Below are 25,004 nucleotides of genomic sequence, written 5' to 3'. Positions count from 1 at the left end.
GGTGGACCCTGCTGCAGGAGTAAACCCAGAAAAACGGTATCCCTTCTACAACTGATAAATACTGGAGTTATTTCCAGTTTGGAACTCACGTGGTCAAAACTGTTACGAACATCCTTGTCTGTCTCTGACTGGTACATTCTTGTCTTTTTAAAGGTGGAAACTGGGACTTCATAACTTAACTCAACAAGAGGGCGGGCATCCAGCAAATCTCTGTGAGACACCTGCACGCAGCCAAGAAGAAGGCAAGAGAGGAGAGCCTCGGCTATTTTCTTAGTCATCTCTCTCGTACTTTCTCATCTCTTTAATTTTTAGGGCCTTCTGCTTTCAGGAAATCCCACTTTAAAAGTAGCTATTTCTCCTTTTGGAAGTCCATCTTTTTCAGCAAAAATCTGAATCAAAACCAATTTTACCTAATTGACTCCTACAATGAATCAACTCTCTACCAACTGTAACTCTTTTTCTGCGGAAACTGAACATAATGATTCATCCTAGCCCCTAAAAACATGCATGTGTCTCATCTGTAAAAGACACTAATTATAATGCAGGGGGGGTGTGCAGGCAGGAAGACGCATTCATGAGTCCCCGTCTCCCAGGCCAGCCCCTCGCAGTGTCTGCTTTCAAGGTGAGAACAGGATGGACACAAGGACTCATCAGCCTCACGCATGTGGAACCTCCCTCCACAGGCAAAGTTACAGTGAAACATGTTTTCAACAGTATTTACACTTGTGATGTGAAGACCTGCAAGGTCAACACGGTAGACAAAAGATGACTTACTTCAAAACAGAGGCAGGATACCAGTGACGTGGATAACTGAAAAACAACTAGGAGTCTAGGAGACAACCAGACACCTAGAGATAGTCTTCACGATACTAAGAAGTTTATTAAGTTCTCGTCTTCCTGTAAGTGGGTTTTCTAACCTGCCACTTACAGTTTTTCTTCCTACAATTACACATCATGCAAATCTCAATAACACCGTCCCTGAAGCCATTTTCCTGGCAGCTCACACGGCCCCCCGGGGCTCTGCTCCGTCCTGCGGTGCATGCTTTTATGTTTATCTGTTTTTACTCAGATCCCCTAGAAATGTGGCTGTCCATTACCACTGGCACAATTTCAGTATTTCCTGGTAGTTTTATTTACAGTGACATGTTTAAGGGATGGAAGGCAGATTTCGATTTTATGGATTAGCAATAAAGCAAGATTTACAGAAAGCTGGAGAAATACTGGGCCTGCAGTGGCAATGGCACATCCCTAAGGGAATTATCTTGGAGCGGTCCATGACAGTGATCCCTTCTACCTGGCATCAAATGTCCCCAAGTCCGACACATCCCCAACATCAGGTCCCTTCCAGGCAGAACAGGGAGTTGTAGGTCTTCAGGCTACTCACGCATCTGCTGCTACATGTCTCCAGCCAGCTCTCACCAGCACCGTGGGCCAGCCAGAGAAGAAAACAGGCTAAAAATTACACTCCGGAATCTGGAGTAAGAAAAGGAGTGAGTAGACAGAGTTTGGAGACCCAGGTTCAGGACTCCCTTCCTGGACATATCTGGACGCCAGAGGACTGCAGACTTGTATCCATAAGGAGGCTAAGAGGTAAGAGGGGAAGGAGGAGGTTTCAGGATGCTGTTCTTTTGGAACATTTGGACACGATGCCCCAAGTACCACATTAAGACAAATAAAGCATTACATATAAAGAAATTTATAAAGAACAGACACTGTATTATGCACCCTGCTAGACTCAGTTGAGCCCAGTGAACAAGGAACTAGAAATGGCTGGGTCCTGGGCACGGGGCTGCTGCTGCCGCCGCAGGGACTGGGGGGTGGGCGTGGAGATGGGTGCAGGTGTGTGCACCTGCCGCTCTGCCTGAAGATGTGGTAATGGTACTTTTCCTCTTGTCCTCCCATTTCATCCCCCAAAGCCACTGCCCTTGGATCCACCATTCCTCTGCCCTTTCTTGGGAATTATTCACACTACCGAGTGCGGTCACTTCCAAGTATGTTCAGGAAGAGTGAACTTCAAGCTACCATCCTGAGAAAACTTGGGGAACTGGGAGACCTGTGGCCAGCTGGCTGCTTGGTCCCAGGCCCAGGCACCAGGGTCTGCCAGGAATCAGGGAGGCCAGTGGCCCAGTCGCTTTGAGCTCAGAAGACACACTACCCATTGGTGGACTTGGGTGGATTTGCCGAGGGGGTGAGGAAGAGCTCCTTTGGCATCCCAGATCTGTTCCTCCCCAAATGAGCTCAACTCTGCTCTGTGACAAAAAGGACACATACCCTGTGGCAGCTGCAGGCAGGTGGTATGTGTAACAGGGAGGGAGGGGGCGTCTAGATGAGGAGCTGTGGCTGAGCCAGCTCTGGAGTGTTCCTAATGGCCTTGGGCCACAGACCCAGGGGTGGGGGAGGGCACACCCACCTCTATCCTCACTACACACAGCGGGCGGGCCTGACAGTCTCCACTTAGAAATGCTGACCCTGGGCTGGACTCCGCAGGAAAACACACCCCTGACCCTGGCCTCCCCTAGGCAGCAATCCGCAGGTGAGGGGACCGACGTCTATGCCCCCCGCGCTCCAGGATTTCAAAGCTACGCCGGGCTGGGCCCACTGGCAAGCAGGCAGCCATCACTCGGCGACCCCGGCGACCCCTCCCTAGAGAGAAACGCCAGGTCCCCCGCCCTCCAGCTGCTCCAGAGGCGGCTGGAGGGCAGACTCAACAAGTTCCCGGGCCGCGCAGCGCCGCCTGCAGCCCAGAAACCCTGAGGACGCGCCGCGGTGGAGCCCCGCGCGCAAGCAGCAGCCGCCGGCGGCTCCTTCCACCTCCTCCTCCAGCTCGGGCTCGGACGTCGGCGGGCGGGGGCTCCCCGCTCCCTCCCGCTCCACTCCCTCCAGATCGCCCACCCCGCGCACGCGGCCCGCGGGGCCCCGCGCCGCCCCCGCCCCCGCCCCGCGGGGCCCGGGGCTCCGCCCGCCTCGGTGCCAGCCGGGCGCACAGGCGGCGGGCGCGCGGCTCCAGCGCCCTCTCCTCCGGCCGCCCGGCTCCGCGGAGTAGCGGGGACCCGGGGGCGGCTGCAAGGACTTCCCTCCCGCTCCCTCCCCCACTCCGCCCCCGCCTCCCGGCCCCGGCTCCGAGATCTCGCCGAAGACAATTGCAGTAAATGAGGACATCGGAGGAGCACGGAGCCGGGTGGCTGTGGCTGGCTCCGCCGCGCCGCCAGCGAGCGAACGCGCGGGCGTCCCCGGAGCCGGCCGAGCCGCTGCCTCCCCGTGCGCGTCGCTGAGCCGGGCCGGACGCGAGCTGCGGCGCGGGGGCCGGCCGGGCCGGGCGGGCCGGGCCGGCGGCGGTGGAGGGGGCGGGCGGCGGGCGCGCAGCCGGCCAAGTCCCCGGAGCCGAGCCTTCCTCCGCGCGAGCCCGGCGAGCCTCGCCGCGGATGCCCTGCCCGGAGTGCTCCGTGCCGCGCCAGGCTTGCCCAGGTCCGCGGCGAGACATGCCCGAGCCAGGCGCTGCACCGACCTCGACTTATCTGTAAGCAGCCGAAGGTAAGCGTAGCCCCGCGTGCCCTCCTCCCGCGCCCGGGCGCCCGCTGCACTTGGCCGCAGGCAGAGCACCGCTCGGACGGGCGCCGACCCTGGTCGGGCGCTCCCGCTCGCCCCCAAAGAGGCTTCGTCCGGGACTCGGCGGCTCCCGGGGCCAGGACGCGCCGGTGCAGCCAGGAGCGGACCGGGCGGCGGGGGAGGTTATGCAACTGCATCTGGCGCGGCCAGGTCGCCGAGGGGCGTCTGGCAACTTTGGCGACGGCCTGGGAGCGGTGGGGCTACATGTCTACGCTGTCGGTTCTAGACAAACGCCACAGCCTCGTGAGCGCCCGAGAGCCCTAGCCAGGCAGAACTGGGGGATCGCGGGCGGCCGCGTCTCTGGAACGTTTCGAGGTGTTTAAGTATTTTCCAAACTAGAGCGAACTGGCAAGTGCGGCTGATTAACTTCGGGGGGGATATGTCCGAGCAGAGGGGCCCTGACGCCTGCCGCGAAGGAGAGGCGCGAGCAGGAGCGAAGGCAGATGCCCACGTGAAATACCCATTTCCTCCCGTGGCGCCGGGGCTCGCTTGGATCGGCACTTTCCCGGGGCTGCGGGCCGGGGTCGGCGTCCGCGGGGCTTCGGGGCGCGTGGCGTCCCGTTCCCGTGTCAGCCCGGGACAGGCGTGGGAAACCAACCAGCGCTGCAGAGGGAGCAAGCGAGCTTGCTGGAGGGCGAGGGCAGGAGGGAGGAGGATGCCCCCGGCCGGCCCGGGGCCGGGGCGGCACCTGAAGCCCCAAGTCAAGAGCGAGAGTCTGCGTCTTGCTGGTTCATGCTCAGGGTTCCAGCATCGCTGGGATAAAGAACCTGTCCCTGTGACCTCAGCATTCTACTACCCAGAAACAAGCCACAGGGAGATGGAGCTAGTGATAAGGGGATGCCAGGAGTGGGGGAGGAGAGGCGTCAACGGGGGAGAGAATCAGTGCATTTGGCTCATCTACAGAGCAGGACTTCCACGCTGACCCCTTTCCCTCTGCAGGTCTGTGCCTGGGGACTGCAAGGCCGGTTGGGCCCCAGAGCCAGAGGCGGCAATGAGGCAGTTTCGTTTGACCTTGTCTGCTTAGGCGCTTACATTCTGCAGAAGCATGCCGAGGTGCACTGGCCAGCGTGGGAACTTCGGGGTGGCCCTGCCTTAGCTCAGAAGCCACGCTGTCATTCCCCGGGACTACAGCTCAGACTGGCAGAGGGTCGGGGTCCGTGCACTTGGATGTCTTCCCTTGGACGGACTTGCTAGGGGTTACCTTTCCATTTGCCAGTGGGGGCCTGTCAAGGTTACAGCGATGGGGACTTGATTGAAAAATACCACCCGAATCACCTGACCTGGGCCATTCCCAGCCAGCTGTACACATGTGAAAAAGCTCTTCCGTGATTAAGGTTATGCTAGAGATGAAGCAGAAAGTAGCCACCATTTCACTTTGCGGAGGTGGAAAGCGCGGTCTGTACTATTCACTGTGCTATTTATTGCATTCATATCCTGTTGAATGTTACTTTCCAAAGAAAAGTTCATATTTATCTTTGCCATTTTTTTTTTTGCAAGAAGGATTAGCAAATGGGCACAAGCAGCTCAAAGGGAAAATGGAAGCCCTGCCATCTGCATGCCTCACCAGATATTAATAATTTACTACCCATGTTTACTACTTACATTAGATGGCACTGCTCCTCGTGATGGTTTTATTAGAGGCGCATTTGGATAAAAAATGTCTAGCACAGCTATCACTAATTGCATGATTTTGCATAAATTAGGTTAGCACAGAGAGTTTGTGCTTTTCTTCACTAAATTCATCGTTTCCTTAAAGAGAGAAGGATGCTGTTTAATTTCTTTAGCTAAAGGAAAGACCTCTACTTTAAGACAGGATGCCCTTGAAACTCAAATTATATGCCTTTCAACTTACTACAGTTGTCAGGACTTCAGATCTTTTTATCTTGTGATGGGGACCTGGAGCTTTTACTTACATCAGGCCCAGTACCCTATTGAGAAGCACAACTGCTGGTTAAGAAACCGGCTAATAAGGGAAAAGCTGGAAAGCTCCATATTTGCACAAAGAGCTGTCAAGAAGCCCGATGGAAAGTTGGATATTATCACCCCCCCCCGTTTACTTGGGGGCTTCTCTGTTCCACCACAATTATTTTCCCCATGGCAGCATAGAGAATTTTTGTCATGTTTCTCCCTCTATAGAGAAAAAAAGAAAAAAAATTTAAATAAGCACATAAGTGAAAGGCTTGTGCACGAAAGGCACCAGTGGAGCAGGAAGACTCCTACACACCGAAATAAGCAGTCAGAAATACAAATGATTCTCAGAACTAACACAGCTGATCACAGCCGAGCAGCTGGACAGATGTGTTCACTTAGCTAGACATTTGTATTCTCCTGGCCGTCCTAACCCGTGGCTGTCTCACTTAGAGCAACAGCTACGAACTCTCTTGTATGAGGAGCAGATTAGTTACTGTTGGGGACAGGCTGCTTCTCGGGGACTAATGATAAAGAAATCACAGCTACACCACAGAGCGAGTCTGCGGACTAGCATCCAGGTAGGAAGGCAGAGGCAGGGTCGGGGGGATGCTTTATTCTGAGTCTCTGGATCAGCCCATCACACAGCCGGGCAGGTGGCGTCAAGGCTGCTGCTTAACCAGTCAGGGCCTCACCACAAACAGCAGTCCTGCTTGAGGTAAACCACAGCCATCTGGGGAAAGGAAGGTTATTAGGGCCTCCCCAGACAGAACCGGCAGCTGTATTTTATTTTATTTTATTTGTTTATTTTTAAAGATTTTATTTATTTATTTGACAGAGAGACATCACGAGTAGGCAGAGAGGCAGGCAGAGAGAGAGAGAGGAGGAAGCAGGCTCCCCGCTGAGCAGAGAGCCCGATGCGGGACTCGATCCCAGGACCCTGAGATCCTGACCTGAGCCGAAGGCAGCGGCCTAACCCTCTGAGCCACCCAGGCGCCCCCGGCAGCTGTATTTTAAACAAATCCTTCATAAACGGGAAGAACCCTTTCCCACCGTAATTCCACTGAGACCTTCGTTTCCAGCCCCAAATTAGCTGACATAATTTATGAGGCAGATCCTTTTCAGTCTCCTCACGTATTTGATTTTAATATTTCATAACATTATGGAGTGATTTCAATATTTTAAAGGAAAATTTAATATGATTGATATTACATGACAACACGTTTATTACCATGAAATTCGCACACAAACATTTGGATAAGTCTTTCTCCAATATGTGAGCTAACCTAGAACGGGAAGGTAGCAAAATGTCATAATTTTTAAGCCACTTATGTTAGAAGTTAATATATCTTCTATATGAGGGGCAGACTAGAGGATTGGGACCAAGTTGTGGGGCCCTTGCCGGGATTCCTACAATCAAGTTGTGGAGAGGCCATCTCAGGACAAACAGTAAGCCACAGGAAGCACAGGTCCAAACCTCAGGACCACGTACAATAATGTATCCGCCTCAGATCCAGAAGCGGTGAGGTGTCTTCAAGCAACCAAGAACCCTACCTCTCCAAGCACGAGAAACCATAACTTCAGAGACAGCTCCTGGTTGCAAATACAATTCCTGATAGAAATCCATAGTAGCTTCCTCTGCCTTAAGTCATCAGTGTGGGTGTGAGTCGGACGCACTTCAGCCATCATTCAGAACACCATGGATGAGTCGAGGGACTTGGGAGGTATACAAACATATTATCAAGAGATGAACCACTGGTCTAAATAAAAACAAAACACATTAACCTGAAGGCTCTATGTCTCTCTGCTAAGTGTATACTTCCCTCTCTCATTGGGACACTGAAAAAAATTAACTTGAATACAGAAAAGCAGATATTAGGGAAAGAAGGAACCATGTTTCCCAAGTATAAACGGTTTTTGCCAATACCGTACTTCAGAGGGATTTGGAAAGAACTATCTCCCAGGCATTACTCATCAATGTTGCTTTTATAGAGCATGGATCAGATTATCCAAAGTACATATATCCCCAGGACTCTCTCCACCACGTCATCTTGCTGTTAAGGAAGTTTGAGCACGGAAAGATCAGAGAGGGATCACGTGGGCACAGCGTATGTTCCCCTGAGTTACGCTAATAGAGCCATAACAGGGGCAAGGAAATTTTTTAGAAATCATCACACCATGGCAAAATGCTAATCAAAGTTTATGTTGCAGTTACTATGGAAAATTCCAATTCAATCCTTAATAATCTAGCCTTGGGCATAAGATGAAATGCAGTAAACCACAGCCTACAAGAGACATGAGGAGGGGGCTGTGGGCTACCACAAATGAAAGTGGCTCTCTCCTCAGAAGTCCGGAGGGAAAGACGAGGGAGGGGAGGCTCGTGGTCTGGGGCCTCCTGCCAGCTGCCCTGCTGAGGAATCACCATGGAGATATATCACAGTCACCTTCAACCTTCATGGAACTGACCAGTCTTTGTTCATGTTTCTAGGTCATTCCAGTGGTGATGTGGGTCCCTCCACCCTGGTTGTTCCCAGGAAGTATCCTCGTGTGACAATTTCTCATTTCTCTGTCTTTTGCACATGTCTTTTGTGGTTAGACTAAAGTCCTCAAATCATCCGTAATTCACTTTCATAGTAAGTGACTTTCATGTCCTGGGAAATGTACTGGAACTATAAAATCTGGGTTCTGAACGTGGGCAAACACGGGAAAGACAGACTGACATGAAGATGATTTTGTCGACAAAGGACTGCTGGTTCATGGAAATGTACTGAACACAAGCAGCAATGGCCAAGGCAGCGTGCGAGTGTCCGAAACCAAGTGACAAGTTCTCAAGAAGCTCCAGGCCAGGAGGACGAGGTGGGAAGTAGAATCAGGAGAGGACAGACAGTACCAGGAGAGGACAGACAGTACTCTTGGAGGTTCCCAAGAGAAAGCAATGCCCTGCCCGGGATGAAGGCTAAGACCGGACTCCTGAGCCCAGCACAGGCAAATCCTAGAGCTAACGCCCAGTCACCGGGTGCTGAAAGCAAGAGATTGGTATAGGGAGAATGAGAAGTGACACTGGGAAAAGGTGGAGGAACAGGGATCAGAGAGTGAAGAACCAGTCTGAGGAAGAACCAGCAGGACAAGAGGGGCCTCTGTTCACTGACCGTGGGCGACCACTGAGTACTTGGAACAATAACATACATGTCCAGAAGACGGAGCCTTGCTAGCTCGAGACGAACCAGAGACCTGGAACTGGAGACCAGTTGAGAGGGTTTAACAGGTGACAATTAATTGGTATCATGGGTGACTGGTGGCACGAGAGATGGGAGCAGCTGTGAGAGAAACATCCCACGTGGCCAATCTTTGTAACATGGCAATATGAAGAAGGGATTAAAGATGGCGGCGACATGGTGGTGGGGGATCCAGATGGAAAGAGAGAAGTCAGGGAACCAGCAGGTTTTGGGGAAAAAATAGGCTTACCATTAGAAAGTTGAGTTTGAGTTTCCAACAAGAAATACTATTTTAAAAAATTCTATAATAGTAAAAAATTTTTTTTTAAATTTTCATCATCTTTTACTTCTTAGAACATGAGGAATACTTTCAAAGAAGAGAACAATGGATCAAAGGATTCAATACGGAAAGACATTCTTACAGAACTAAGAGTAGTAGTGTCTAATAACAGATGCTTAATAAATATTTAACGAAGCGATCAGATAGTCAACAATTTTGTTAGACTCCATATTGGACAATAATTTTTTTCTTCCACTTCAACTTGTAACTTTCTTGTAGTCGTAATTAAGAGGAAACGCCTAAGAAGGTGGTAAAAGGAAGCCTGCTTCTAGAAATGGACAGTCCTTACGTGTGGCTGCATGGTGGTGATTGAAGAAAAAGGTATCGAAGATTTGGGTTTTTCTACCACCAAACTCAGCCTTAGAGTTTTTCTTGGTAAAAATTCACTTGGGTAGAAGTTGAGTCTCTAAGGAAAGAATGTGTTTAAGCTCAATGGCCTAGTATTTGAGTAAAAGAAACAAATGAGAAGAGAAATAAGAGATTCTAACTTGCCTCAATCTGACAGATCCAATGCTCTTATACCCCAAATGCTGACATTTTTGGTTGGAAGGAATTTTCAGTAGAGCTTTTACCAAAATACTGGAGGGCCCAATGGGTCAAGCCCAGATGGCCAGACGACGTCCGTCTGCCTCTCAGCATTGACCTCCCAACTCAGTCTGACATCATGACATCAACTTCATTGATCTCCGGGGCAGGTTCCTCGATTTATCACTTCTTGTTTATCAGAACTGCACTGGTGCATAAAGACTTGCTCTTTGTCTTTTTTCCTTGTGGGAATCACATGGCACCAACGACCAGTGTCCTGTTAATTGTGCTGATGAGACTCTCACGGCTCAGAGCAGCATGGACAAGAATCACTCCCCAGAACAGGGCATGCCACATGCAACGGTAGAGAATTTGAAATTTAAAAAATGCTGAAAAGGACAAGTTCCTCAAATTTCCAACCATATTTTTCACCTGACTTCTCTGGTCATTGAAGAGCCCAACGGTAACTGCAATTTTTCCTCCCTCCCTCACCGGGTGTGTTTGCTTTAATGGTAGTCGTCAGCGCCGTGGCTTCACAGAAAACTGGTTTCCAGCCTGAAGGTGCTTGGTTCTGGTGATTTATGTTTGTCTCCATAAATGACGTTCACTCTGCTTCAAGTGTATCGCCACTTTCTTTATCGTGTCTGTGAGATTTGCTAGTGTTCCAAAGATACCCAGGGAGAGGCTGAATGGTGGAATTCGTGTTGGGAATGCTGGATCTGTGAAAAGACCACCGGGTCTTACGGGGCGGGAGGGTGGCGCGCAGGGCAGGCACGCGGCCCCACGGTGCACGGTCAGCAGCTGATTAGTGCAGGACGGACTGCCGTCCAGGGCTCCACACCTAACGATCATTATCTTCTGCATCAAAGCACCGGTTCTAGACTTGAAGACCCGGTGAGAATGACCAAGGGCATGCCAGCTTTAAGTAAAAGCCTAGGACGACTGTCTGCTCTTCATTGGCCATTCAAAGTTGAAACTACCAGCTGGTTTTCAAGCATGTTTCTGTCTGGGAACAAATGGTATCTAGTGACATCCACACACAGGACGTGCTGTAAGCGTGCCTGTCCCTGTCGGCATCCCCTCCCTCTGCAGCAGCAGCACCACCAGGAACACACACGGAGGGTTTCAAGGCAGCCACCTACTGTGCCCGGGTCATAGATGGGAGCAGGGAGAGCAGCGTCCAAGCGAAGCTGCCTGCAGGTGCACTCCTCGCTCAGCCAGGCGCTGTCTGTGTGTCTGTGTGGTCCTGGGCATGGATTCACCTGTCGGTGGCTCGACTTCCACTCCTTTATCAAATATGGCACCGTCTCCTCGACAGGGTATTTGGAAAATCCGATGCGAAGGCACACATGGAGTGGGAGGTGGCACCGAAGCTAAGCCGAGCACCACAGAAGGATCGGCTCTTTACCTTCCTTCCCCCAGACTGTATAATGAGGTCTGGACTCTGGGCTAAGTCCAGGGACGGCCAGAACCCAAAATCAGGCAGTCGGTGTCTACACCGCCATTCCCAAGGATCATGAGCCTGCACAGCCGGGAACTGCTATGTTCAGAGAAGCCTACAGAGTGTGACAGTGCCCAGCCGGTCATCTTGAGTGTCCACCCACCCCCACTCACCATCTGATAAAATCCTACATGGAAAACCCAAAAGTAAATCATCCTCTGAAAAGAACGGCAATGTACTAGTAACTGATCTCAAAGCCCCGGTCGATGGTTCGGAAGAGCTGCCAGCAGGAAGGGACAGAACTCTAGATATTTTGCATCCCAAAGCAGAAACGTGCAAAGAACAAAGGTGAAAAGATGCCGTACTATTCCTGCTCTTCCTGCGGTTAACCTGCCAGGGGACAATTTATTTGGACTCTGCCATCCAATAATTGGTCCACATGGCAAAAAACAAAAACAAACAAAACACCTATATTTTGAACCCTGACAATGGTCACTACCTGTCCCTCTGTAGAATGAGAATCCATCCCCACTGCTGCCCCAGTGGCAGCGTGGCACAATGGGCCACGGCCCGGCCAGTGGGGGCGATCAGCCCAACACTTGGCTAAGCTGCAGGTTCGCTGCAGACCACATGGAAGGGGCGGCGCTCCTTGCTCCCCTGGGACATCACTGGTTCTTCCCTTCATTTGGTAAAGGCTTGTGGGAACCTTCACGTCCCACATGTTGCTCTGTGCTCTAGCAACACAGCAGGAAAGAGAAGAGAATAAGGGATGCCTAGTGGTTCTTCACAGATGAATTAATACATTGACCTCTGCCATCCTGTTTGCAGGTCTCCATCCCCAGAAATTCTGACTGACCTGGACTGGGGTGGGGACTCATCTATGTTTTCTGGAAAGCCAGGCTCAGGAGTAGAGTCCTTCAGGAAGATCCTATCTCCTTGGTCCTGTGGGAACACAGTCTCCCTCCAGAGCCTCTTCTACATAATGGAAATGCTTTGAAAAAACAAAACAAAACAAAGAAGCCAAAACTTGTAAACGGTTCCACTTCTTTAACACCTGTGCTCCGGCCTACAGCTTCAAGGAGGCCAAAGCCTAGAGGGGTCACTTCGGGTTTTAGAAAACATGAGTTTCCTTTTGAAAAGTACTGTGAGGGTGCTGATGTGCGCAGAGACTTGCTTCCTGATCAGCAGTCCTGCTCACTTGCCACGCTGCTAAGTTCTCTTATGAACCTACACAGTCCATTCCCATCGGCCCTTCACTCCCTTTCCCACATCCCTTGTGAAGGAAGAGGCCATCTGACCCAAAGAGGTACTGGAGAGATGAAAAAGTAGAAGGAGAATACAGAAATATAAACTGAAGATTGGGTTATTCATGAAATAACTTGCCCTGACCGAGTTGGGGGTTCCTAGAGCAGGAGGCCATGTGATACGTTGCCTCAGAGGCCTAGGCAAGCCTGAGGAGAAATCCTGCCCTGGGTACCCTGAGATTCGACTTCAAGAAACAACAGGGAAAACACATACTTTTCTGACATAGTTATTTTTTTGGAAAAATCAACATTCTAAATTTAGCTCAAGGATATAGCATGAGTGAAAACATGCTGTTTAGTAAAAAACATATGGATTTGTTACAATCAGTAAAACAAAACAATCCCAAAGTTCATTTTGCAATGTGCATGTTTTCACTCAAGATTCCCATAAATTCTAAGAAAGGGAGGCCACCTCTTCCACATCCCATCAACTCCGGTTTCCTAGCATTGGGCTCCAAACTACCAGCAGGTTGTTGCTTAATTACCTAGAGCCATCCAGGCAATAGAGCAGGAGGGACATCCGGCTACAGTAATCTCTACCCATCTATGAGCTACATTCAAACGAGAGCTCTTACATTGAACATCTTTTCGAGCTGTCCTGCCTCCTGGGGAAAAGAGAGGAGCAAGGAAATTAGTTCCTTTTACTAATGTTACATAGGATTTTTGATGGGTTGTTGGAACCAGTTTTTCTGGACTCTCCATGGACATTGTTAGTTAGCAGAGCTAACTGCCGCAAATAAAAGTCGCTTCCTACATTGATGTAACATCTCACTCGGAGGAGGCATTTTCCCCAGTTGGTCTTTGCCGACATCATAAAATTCTGCTAATTCATTTTTACTCATTTAGATTCCATGTGGACAAAGGATGAGCAAAGGTTACTATCAGTATAAGCTGAAGACTGAGGAACTAAGTAAATCGTGCAAAAATGAAGGAGGAGGTCTGATTTGTGGAAGAGGCCATTTTCTGGTTTCTCTAACCCTCAGCGCCATACCCCAAGCATCCATGTACAGCATGGATGGTTGACAGCCCCTCGTTAGATGGTTCCCCACTCATCGGAGACAGGCCCGTGTGAGTGCGGGACAACGGTGATGTACGCAGTGTGGCTGGAGTCATTGGCGACAGGTTTTCTCTCGGTGACAGTGTGTTTTCTGAAATCGTGGGCATGAACGGGGGACCTCCCGCCTAGGGTGGTTTTCCTTCGGCCTCAAGCCTGCATAGAAACTCTGCGAGTTCCCCTTTTCCCTCCTTCTGACTGGATGCCCATCCGTTCTTAATGACAGAGGCCTGTCTGCAGTCTTCCACAAGGGACCGGGCTGCGACCTGGCCGTTTCCTCACACAACAGCCTCCTTCTCGGTGCCCCCTCTCGGAGGGATGTGTGTTTTCACTTTGTGACCCCATTCCAGCCCTCCTGAATCAGTGACCTTTGAAGAAGTGAACAAACGTCTGGAAAAATATCATTTCAGTGTATTAAAGGAAATTAAACGGGATCATGAATCTAACTAAAGCACCGTCCAAAATCTATAGCAGTTAGCTGTGCCCCGAGGAAGGGAGGACTTCCACTTTGGAAGAATCAATAAGTGCCTATAAAACAGGACTAGAGTTAACTATTTCACAACACAACTGAGTTCGGTTAATGGCCGAAATACTGTCTTCCCTTCCTTTCCCTCCAGGAAGTTGAGTGTTAAAAGAAGGGTAGGTTCTCGGTCCCCCCTCCCCCGTCCTGACCAGCCTAATGCTCAGGCATTCCCTCAGCATATGGAATAAAATGCTGACCCAATTAATCTTGAATTCCAGCCAGCATCTGTGACTCCAAGGTGTCTCAACAGCGGGAAAGCCACTAGAAAAACCAATAGTATCACACAGTCCCCTTCCAGACTCATCGGATTGCTTGGCCAGCTCTTTAGCTCTCTGCCCAGAAGGATGGGACACCAGGGCGTCTTGGTGAGACCGTCACGGTCAAGTCAGCTGCCCCATGCCCGGTATCCTCACCTCACCGGGGCCAAACCAGAAACCTCGCAGTTTAGGAACAGAGCTCATCCAGTGGAGAGTCTCCGGTCAGCTCTGGGGATCCCAGTTTAGTCCAGAAACGAAACGCAGAGGATACGCCAAATCCATTTTCCATCTAATTAAAACAGAGGGCAGACCTCCTCCCAGCTGCAAGTTCGCTCATGTACTGACATATCTTCAGCGGAACACCCCTTCTCCTAGGCAGTCCGTGCACACATATGTACACACACGTATACGCACACACCATCTACATACGTACCACACACGCAAACACCGTCAATGCTCTGAAATTCATTTTCTTTCTTTATTCAAAGCATCCTCAAAACAATAAAAGATGACCTTTGGGAGATGGCATGTACCCAAATCTAATCATTTCTGGGTTTTTCTTCTTTTGATCCGAGTGTTTATACTTTTGAGCGGCCTGATCCTGTCATCCTGCTTCAGGAGTGGCCTGACATTGCCCTGCTTTTTTTTTTTAATTGGCAAACAGTAATACCGCAGCTCCCCCAACCAAAACTGGAAAACAGAAGGGAAGATGGATCTCCCAGAACGCAGGATCTTAATACCACAATGATGACCGTGTTGGTTCATTTTCTTCCAGTACAATTTGGGAGAACACTTTCTTTCACTTAACATGAGTTCATAAGTGTTTTTCTACGATCCTAAATAATCTTTATAATTATCACTTTAATGGCCACACTGAGTGGATGTATGCCATTATTTACTTAACCGTTTACCTATTGTTAGGCTTTTAGTAGCTGCCGCTTTTCACTCCTTTAAGCTGGAAAGAACATTTTTATATAAGCTATTAATTTAAAGCAGCATGCAGAGAGGACTCTCCATCACTAATCTAAAAATACAGGGTTTATATACTTACAACTCACATTTGATTATGCACTTTAATTGGAGGGTAATTAAGACATTTGCATTCCGAACAGCTCCTCGACTCCAGCTCTCCCCGAGCCAGACGGGCTCCGCCGTGACTCGCCAGAGAGTCACCTCAAGATGGCATAGTCCGATGAATTCCAAAACACAATTCTCATACGAAAAATAAACTTTATGAACTCCTGCTGCTTCAGAGCCAAGAGATTAACTCAAAGAACCAGAGCCCATGGTCCTCAGAGGTGACAGGGCCAAGGCAAGCCGTCACTGAAAATGCCACTGTGGCTTCCTGAGGGGTCCAACACTCCCGACAGACCTCACCGCATCTGTGCCCAAGGCCAGGTGTGTTCCTGGGACCAACCTGGAGGGGCTGTGCACAACCTGGGCCCAGAAACCTCAAGAGAAACAGGCCAAGGAAATTGCTCAGATGATTCCCAAACATCGGATGCTTTGAGAAGTTCAATGCAGGGCACTGCGTTCGGGCTACAGGTTTCCTTGGGCAGGGCAGGGGGTTGGTGCCTGGGTTTAGAGGGATGCAGGCAGGGGTCCTCCTCCAGCTGCTTGACTCCCAACAAATTACAAAAAAAAAAAAAAAAAAAAAACTGCAGCCCCCATTTCTCGATCTGCAGCTTGAGCGTGGTAAGAGCATCTCCTCGTGAGGCTATCCTGAGGGTCAAGAAGGAAATCCAAGTGCAGCGCCAAGGATGCTGGCATTTGGGGAGGAAAACAAGTACGTACGGACTGCACGCCAACATCACACTGTGGCGTACGCACACTCATTTGCTGAATGAATGTGTGAAGGGATGAGGGAAGACTAGCCCCTCCCCACCCCAATAAACAGTAGATGAACACGCTGGACAGGTATAGCCCCATTCCATGACAGTAGTTCTTAATGTCCAGGAAAACGCCACTCTGAAGCTTTAGAAAATGCCACCCAGCCATCAAAGGAGCACCGATCTCCATCTGAAGTCCAAGTAAGCCAACTACAAGGACCATGTGACAACCTTCTTAACCGTGGGATGAGGACAATTCCATTTCTACTACTTGCTAAACAAATACACCAGCAAACCACCCTGAGAAAAAAATCCTCTAAGTATCACCATCATTTTTACTAATAAGAAAATGATTTTTATATACTTAGCAACTCCCTGTAAAATAGAGAAGAGCTTAGAATCGCTTTATTATTATTATTTTGCCACTGGCAATTAATTTTTTTGATTTGTTTTATTAGTTTGATGGTTGGGTCCAAGATTCAGAATATCTTTCCAAACCAGCAGACTGATGTAAGAAAATTATTTCAGTGCAGTTCCTGGCAAATCGCAATGATGAATAGCATGGTAGGACAAACTTATTCAGACACACATTTTTCAGGAGTGGCAGGGAAAAGGCTGAAAAATTACTAGTAAATTGCTTTTTGTAAAAATGCTCTCCCTTTCAAATTTTCCCTGGTAGGAAGGTCTTCTGCAGAATGATGGCACAATACAGTCTGGCACAGCTGGACAACAAAGGCAGTTCAAGAATGACTTTGAGAGAGGAGGGTTAGGATTTAATTCTCTCATTATACCCCCACGGCCCCCAGACCCACCCCACACCAGGTCGTTTTGTGTGCATCATTTTAACCTGTTGGGATAAAGGTCTGTAAAAGATACGGACTGTCCGTTCTTACCGGCGTGCCGGATCCCACCCACTCTCCAGAGTCTCGCCCTCCCGGCACGGAGCCAGGAGATGCTATGGCTCTGGTCTGCTCGTTTCCTTCTCCAGTCTCTCCAAAGCTGCCCAGTATTTCTGCTTCCAACTTACAAAGGCCTGTAGCTATCCTCAGCACCCGGTAAGGCTCTAAAAGCCAAAGAAGACTTATTCTCTGTCTTCCCCAGACGACCTACAAGAGCGACCACTTGGGTAACTCCTCTGTGCGAGGCCACACAGAGGCAACAGTGGCATGAGGACGTGGCTTCCTCCGGGCTCAGCACAGAGCTGGGGCGGCTCCAGAGGAGCCCTTCAAAGCAGCCGCCTTCCAGACCAGCCATGCATGTCCCCAGGTGCCCGGACAGTGCCATCAGCTCCCAGGCGTTCGCTCTGCTCTCCCAGGCCTTCCCTTTCAGGGACACACTCCAGCCACCCAAGATGAAAGGTCTAGCGTGGTGGTTCTTCCCCGGGGATGGCTGTGCCCCTCTCACCCCCCGCGGCCATCTGGCAATGTCTAGAGACTTTTCTAGCTGGCACACTGGGAGGGCGCTCCTTAGGGGAATGGGTAGAAACTGGGATGCTGCTAAACATTTCTACATGCACAGGAGGGTAAGCGGTCAACTGGCCTAAAATGCCAGAAGTGCCCAGGCTCTCTGACCGAAACCAAACTCCACAGAGCTGATTTCTGTGGCTCTCCAGCAGAGTTGCCAGTTCACTGTCAGGGCATAAGTGATGAAATAATTCCATCTTCTCTAAGTCTTTTGTTCAAGAGCTCAGGTGGGGACCTGTAAAGTGCCAGCGCCATGCTGGCCCGTGATGAGAGACCAGGCTCACGGGGCCCCCAGACTGCACAGAGAGGAAGTTCTAGAACGCACTCTCACATGGGGGCTTGGGGCTTCTCCCCACTTTTTTCCTTCATCGGACCACCATGCCCACTGGCCTGCAATTCTAACGCAGTAAGAACTAAGGCCATAGGGACGTGTCCTGCCTGTCTGTTAGACGACACTGAAACAGCAGGAACTCCGGGATCGGGGACAGCAGGATGCGGCTCCCGCCTGTACGTCCTACTTGCTGTAGGATGTTAATAAGTAACGTCACCTCTCGGAACCCCACTTCGCTCCTTCAGATGGGCGGTATGGCCCTAAGGTGGTAGGCACAGCCCTCACAGAGCAGTGAAGCTCCCGATGGCCTACACGCTCACTGCCTTCTGGAGCGGCCGCCACCAGCCACCCAGTTCCTTGTGGCATTTCCGGAGAAGCGCTCCTGGGGGTTTCTGTGCTGGCCCACAGCTCCTCCCCGTACAACCCGAAGGGACTGGGCAGTGCAGCCTGGGCCTGTTCTGTTCCACTAGCTTATGTCTGTGACCTTGCCTCTGGACGTGGTGCTCCAACGCCAGGTTCCTGCACACCCCAGTCCCTCCCATCGGACTACTTTCTTCTCAAACGCTAACTCACAAGCAACATAACTCTATTTTCTTCCTTTAAGTTCAGCCCGCAAGAAAATTCTTCCACGTGCAATGAGCAGCTGTGAATCTGCCTGAAAAAGTAAAGGCATTTACCCCACTGGTATTCCCCAGAGGGATCATCGGCCACCTGCACCTTTTTAGATGCATTTAATAATTCAGCCCAAGATGAATTTGCATGATTAACATAAAGCCTTGTGATTTTATTTTCTTTCAGGATTTAAATACTCAAACCACCACCATTGTTTTCACAGAGGTTGTGATCAAAACACAAAACTTGATCTAGAATGAGTAATTTCTTTTTTCTTTTTTTTAAGTATTTTCAAATACCACTCTCCATAGAACGCAAAGAAAAGAGTTATAGATGCAGGGAAACCCATGTTCTTTCTAGGGCTAGCGTTAACCCAATAGAAGTAAGCCACATCACAAGATTAATCCCTTCAGGTCATCCCATGGAGCAGGAGGCCCCGCTGTCCCATGATACCCATAATGGCTAAGACAAATACATTTATGTCAGTCCTTCATGAAGGGCTCTCCACACTTATCTCATCAGGACCTAGAGTCTCCAATAAGAAAACAGCAATTCTCTTGGATTCCAATAATAGATCAATCACGTCACCCAAAAACTAGTAAAAACCCAAACCGAGTAAGATGCATTTGGAAAACCATCTGCCTCTGAAGTGGGGAAGTGTATGTGAAATGATAATGTGCAAAGCGGAAGAGGCAGCGTCGCTGGGCTTCTTGATGAAGATAGTGGAACAGGTTTGTCTAATGGGGAAACATGCATCACTATCAAAAGAAACGAATGTATCCCACATGGAAAAGCAAGTAGGCTTTAATATCAGAGAAGCATTTCAAGCTATGCCTGCCAGCAATTCTCCGCCTGTCTGGTTTTCCTTAACATAAAGGCCAACCTCACCTGTTTAAAAATAATTAGGAAGCAGGCAGTCATAGTGTTTGCTCAGTCTGTGCTGCCCATGTGTTCATGTGTGTTTCTCTTGCACTGACGCCTGTGTTGGTGTTTCTGAACGCAGGAATCATGGTCAGTAAGGAAAGCGGCAAATGCGTACTCACGACATCGGAGAGTGACGTGGAGCCTGCCGCCTGCCTGGCCCTGGAGATGAAGTACGCGCTGGACCCCAACCGGCAGATCAAGAAACGGAATAAAGCCCTCCAGGTGCGATTTAAGGACATCTGCGAGGCACAGAACGAGCAGAGGGACCCGCAGCTCTCGGCGGGACAGCCGGGCGAGAAGCGCGAGGCCAAGCCCGTGTCCTGCAGGGCAGCCTACCGCAAATACATGACTGTGCCCGCCCGGAGGTCCATCCCCAACGTCACCAAGAGCACAGGCGTGCAGACCTCGCCAGACCTAAAGAAGTGCTACCAGACCTTCCCGCTGGACCGCAAAAAAGGGAACCTCAAAAGCATTCCTGCTGCAGATGCTTTTAAGAATCAAAACAATGGGTTTCCATCGGACACGAAGGAGAAGCGCGAGGAAGGCCTGGGGGAGGAGGCCCGGCCGTGGGGTGCCGGCCGGGTACACAAGACGGCAGCCTTGGTTTTCCACTCCGACGAACACGTGAACGCCCTGGACCAGCCTGCCGGGGTCAACTGTGCAGAGCCGTGCAGAAACCCTGATGTGCACAGCTGCCGAGATGAGCCACACCAGAACTCCGCCCGGCCTCCCTCCCAGGAGCCCGATTACCAGCTGCACGGGAGAGCAAAGCACGACAGGGCAACACCAGACCCCGAGGCAGCTGCTCTGTCGGCCCACGGGACGGTCTTTAAAACCGAGGTGGCCACCGTTTACGCACCTGCCCCCAGCGCGAAGGCCCCCGAGGCTGCCTTGTCGAACTCTGCCGCCACGAGCGAACAGCCCCTCTGCCCGGCAGCCGACCAGGAGCGGAGGAGAGCCCCGCGTCTCAACGGGCTCCAGGGCCCCCAGGGCCCCGCGGCGGTCTGCTCACCCCCGATGCAGTGCCTGTCCCCCGAATGTAGCAAGCAGCCCCCGCAGACTCGAGCCCCGCCGGGGGAGGAGAACCAGCCTTGCCCCTCGGCCGCCGCGGTGGGCGAGGAATGCCGACAGATCGTGCCCCGCACGGAAGTTGTCGATCTGAAAGCACAGCTGCAAGTGATGGAGGACCTGATCAGCTCCAGCCAGGAAACCATCAAAGTGCTCCTGGGGGTCATTCAGGAGCTGGAGAAAGGAGAGGCCCATCGGGAAGGGTATGTATGCCCATGTTTCTCATGAAGCTCTGTGGGCTCACCACCCCCAGGGTCCCTCTGTAGCCTGTAATGCCCCAGATCCCTCTCGAGACTGGTGCCAGCATTTCTGGGAGCTGGTGACAGTCTGAGGGCAGACCAAGTTCAAAGGGGTCCCGGGTTGCTTTATGAGGGCTGGGCGTCACTGCATGCTTGCCATAAAGACTCACGTGATGCTTAGTATTCATCTGTCTGGCCTGAAATTCAGACCCTATACCTCTGTGTTGAATGCATGAATTGACGGCTCTTAAGTCTGCATGTCCTAGGACGAAAAGTTCATGCTAGGGAGGCAGTGTAACAGGTGCGCCAGCCCAAAATATCCAAGAAACTACTCGCCTCTTAGGAGTCGTATTAGGGAAGAAAAAAGAAAGAATTGAAATGGCATTGTGCAAAGCAGATGCTGACTTGGTTTTATTAAATCATTAGAATAACATTGATATTCAGGACTATACAAGGCTTCACACAATAGAGGAAATGTTTCTGGGTCCCGCTATGGAGCTCCTAGAAGCAATGCCTGCCCTCAGGCAAGGCCTCTCCGTGTGTGATTAGGAGACATGCCTTTCCTCCTGAGTGTCTCATGTGTGCAGCTGGGCTACAGAAGGAATCATACCCAGTCGGCAGCCAGAACCATCCAGCCTTGATAACAGAGCGCTAAACTTTGTTTCCCATCTTTTGAACTTGAAATTGTGCAGTGGCAAATTTAAAAGCAAATGACCTAACGGAGGGATGCTAGCCTTGAGCCCCTCAGCTAGGAAGGCTCATGGGGGCCTGGCAGTGTGCTTCGCTGAAACCAAAGTGCCAGCACTGTTCTAGTTCCAAGCTTCTCAAAACCGTGCCCACAGCTGACTGGCCCTCGTCTCGACTGCCAGGATTTCTGTTTCCCATTTCTCCTTGACACTGTCTGGATTCCCTGCCACCCCTGATCCAGAGGTGAGATCTGAGGGAGGGCCTTGCTGCCTCATGGGATCAGTTCCCCATCCTGGGGGCCCTACCCACCCCTTGTTAAGTGAGCTAGCAGCCAGTGTGAACGGAAGCCAAGAAATGCATCATCAGGGCAGCAAATCACCAGGAACCAGCAGTTTTCTCCAGAGGAGTTTTGTGGTTCAGTTACACAGTGTTTGTGTTTTGCAAACAAGGGAGAGGAGACAGTTTCTACTGCCCAAGGCAGCAGGTGAGGCTTACTCGGGCCGTCGCTCCAGAGGCAAGGTGCCTGGTGCAGGCTCTGGACCTGGTTTCTGTTTCTCCAGCACAGTGTAGATGGCCCATCTACAAGGGAGATGATCCCCAATGCCTCCAGCCCCCCGGACAGAGCACAGTTTCTACTCGATGGCATTCAGCTGCTGGCCAATGAGGGGTAACCTAACACTAAGAATGTTTTCGAAAGGCCTCTTTTAGTCTTGGGTGTACATTTCCATTTTCATCCCATTTCAATCATTTATTAGACTTGAATATGTACACATCCCAAAGCAACATACTCAGGTGGGTGTACAAAAGATTGGCAGATCAGGAGACCACACCACACAGAATTCAAAGGCCAAATAGGGACCTGATTGCTGACTTCAGTACAGCTCGTGGTGACTGAAATCAGACAGCAACATAGGAAGATATCAACATTACTTGCTGGGGAAAAAAGTGACCGAATGGGATAAAGCCAAATGCATGTGCTAGCAGACTGTGTGTGCTCACCGGGCAGGTGCCAAACGAAAACGCTGCCGAGGTGGCTGAACACCCGCGAACACCCAGGAAAGGAGAACCACGGTGAGCTGTAGGCTCCTTACGCTATTCGAACGAGTGTAGAGATCTGTTTTCAATGGGAGCCTCTAGGTTCTCTGCAGCCCTGCCAGGGGACATACTGCTTCTGCACTTTCTGAGACACCTTTAGGTGGGAATTCTGAGGACATGGGACAAGGGCTACACCCCTCTGTGCCCCATTGCTTCATCTCTATGTTGGAGATCATCACTCAGCCTGCAGATGGAGGGGGATGATGATGTGGGGTGACCTTCCAATGCAGCACCAGGTGCATCTGAATGGGTTAAGATCTGTGGTGGCATGAGTATTAGTCGGGTCGGTCAAAGACGCTGGGCTTTGGGGAACACTTAGCAGCCCACATCTGAGTCCAGTGTGATGAATGTACCCTCCACACTCCCAGCACACAGGCTGCCATCAGTATTCTTCCTACAACCCCAGAGCTGCTCGGTCCAGTGCAGTACCCACCACCCACAAAGGGCTACTGAAATTCAGATGCAGATGAATTACAATTGTAATTTCAGTTCTTCAGCCATACTGGGGGTATAGCTCAGTGGTAGAGCATTTGACTGCAGTTCTTCAGCCATACAGACAACATCTCAGGTGCCCGAGAGCTATATGCAATGACTGGTTACTGCACAGAAGACAGAGCACTGCCATCCTCACAAGAAGGCCTTCAGCCTGGTCTTCCCAAAACGGGGCACAGTGCCTGGCTACTAACTGTGTGAGGACTGAGCAGCACAGATCAAGGCATGAGGTGACTTTAAAATCAATCCCTAGCTCAGCTGCTGCCTGAGCAGTACAAGCTCGCGGCAGAAAGGTCCATATTCCACAGCCGTTCCAGAGCCTTCCTTCCCACCTGTCTCTGAGCCCTCTGGACTCAGATCACAGTGAGTCAAGCGGTTTCAAACCCCAAGGCCACCCTGAAGGTCGCCCCTCTTGCCAGTGCCTGAGGCCATTAAATTTTGCCAAAACTCCTATTTCCACCACTCTTGTCTATGTCAGAATGTGAGGGGACAGCAGCCTCGCAGCTGCGCACAGAAGGGGTAAGCTCCTTCTCCGTCCTTCTCCTGGGTGCCTGAAGCCATCACAGAGCAGAGGGTAAAAGACAGGTGTGCTGGTACCTCTTTATCAAGGGGGGATGGGGATGAATAGCATTTGCTGATTTCCATGGTGTAAATATTGCTACCGTGGCCACTTTCATCCAGCTCACAAAACCCTGAAACTTTACCATTCTGCTCCTCCGAGCACCAGACCGTGCCCCTGATGGGCATGACCCAGAAGGGTCACTCTAGAGGAAGGCTTACTTCATGTACCTTATCTGAGCCAGGGAAGAAGGTGTTCTCTTTGCATCTCACAGTAAAAGAACAGGAAAACCCACTCTACTTTTACAGATTATTATACAGTCATTATGTAACATGACAAAGAATTTCATGACCAAGTTAAAAAGATCAGCAGAGCTTTCCTTGGAAAATATTCTAGAGTTTAAAAAGCCATCAACAGTAGAGAATGTGCAGGCGCTGGATAAAATTTCTGGCCTCACCTTCCACCCTCCATTAAGCACAGAGATCCTGCTCTGTCAAGAATTCACCTGCGCTTGGGGTGGGGGTGGGGGTTTCCCGGTGGGGACAGGCATCTCATGTGCACTGTGGAGCCCACGACTTCGAATCCCAGTGACAGATGCTGCCTCTACACCCACATCGCACAGTGAAGCCACGGGCTTGCTACGGTGTAGGAGAGGAGGACAGAGCCAGGGAAGGCAACACTCCTGGAACGTGGCGAGGCTCCATGGGCCAACTTACGTTTCTTGAACTACACTGAAGGTATAAACTTTTTTGTGGGACTTCCCTTCACTAGTGAGTTTGTACAAACTGCATATCGAGTCGTCAGACGAGCCCGCTGAAGTCGTTCCTCTGTGCACGGGAATTCCTGGGTCACCAACCCTAACCCCATGCAGGAGCTTCCTGGTTATTTTTCATGCGATCCATTCCTCTCACTTGCTTATATCGATTTCCAAAAAGCCTCGGCAGAGTGTTTTCAGCGTAGGGAAGTTACTGGATCTCAGAGAGCCCCAATTTCATCTCGTACCAGACAAGGCTACCAAAAGCTTAAAGACAATGTCTGCAAAACTACTAGCAGAAAGCAGCACACAGCGGGCACCGAGGAAAGGCCATGTCCTAGTATGAGCATTTCAGAGGACGCATTCCGTAAAGGAGGTAGCCTTGCAAAAAGTATTCAAAATCATGCTTTTCAGTCCCTTGTAAAAACGTTCAGGCAGTTCACAAACATCGCTCGCTTTATGCAGGGAGGACAGCATTTGGTCACTGCTGGTATGAACACCAGGAATCATCCTGCTTACTTCAGAGCTCTCAGCATTATGCTGGTCTCTTTCCGGGAAGTTCAGGGTCACACAGGCTGCCTCACTAGGCCACTAATGTAGTCGCTGATGGCTGGGAACCAGGCGAACAGGGAACTGCATTAAAAAACCCCATTGCTTCGTGTAACAGCCGTAATTCCCCAGAGCAGCCAGGGGTGGCCGGGCAGGAGACCCTCTGACGCACTGGCTGCAGGTTCGAAGTGTGCACTCGCCAGCAACTGCGACGGACGCTGCACGAGGA

At 50.7% G+C, this 25,004-nt stretch overlaps 2 protein-coding genes across 3 annotated transcripts in view; one reads left to right on the top strand and one right to left on the bottom strand.

The window, feature by feature from the left end:
- DOCK1 (dedicator of cytokinesis 1) overlaps positions 1-25,004 on the bottom strand; it is a 491,675-nt gene that overhangs the window by 234,343 nt on the left and 232,328 nt on the right. The gene's annotated exons all lie outside the window — the stretch shown is intronic.
- INSYN2A (inhibitory synaptic factor 2A) overlaps positions 3,511-25,004 on the top strand; it is a 55,137-nt gene continuing 33,643 nt past the window's right edge. Inside the window, exons 1-2 of the mRNA XM_044240733.1 lie at positions 3,511-3,531; positions 19,412-20,603. Coding sequence (XP_044096668.1) covers positions 19,417-20,603 — 1,187 coding nt within the window. The 5' untranslated portion in view covers positions 3,511-3,531; positions 19,412-19,416. The remainder of the gene's footprint in view (positions 3,532-19,411; positions 20,604-25,004) is intronic.

The sequence above is a fragment of the Neovison vison genome, chromosome 2 (genome assembly GCF_020171115.1).
Source record: "Neovison vison isolate M4711 chromosome 2, ASM_NN_V1, whole genome shotgun sequence".
In the NCBI taxonomy this organism is placed as follows: Eukaryota; Metazoa; Chordata; class Mammalia; order Carnivora; family Mustelidae; genus Neogale; species Neogale vison.
Note: the sequence above shows the minus strand (reverse complement) of the source record. Positions and strands in the feature narration are given on the sequence as shown.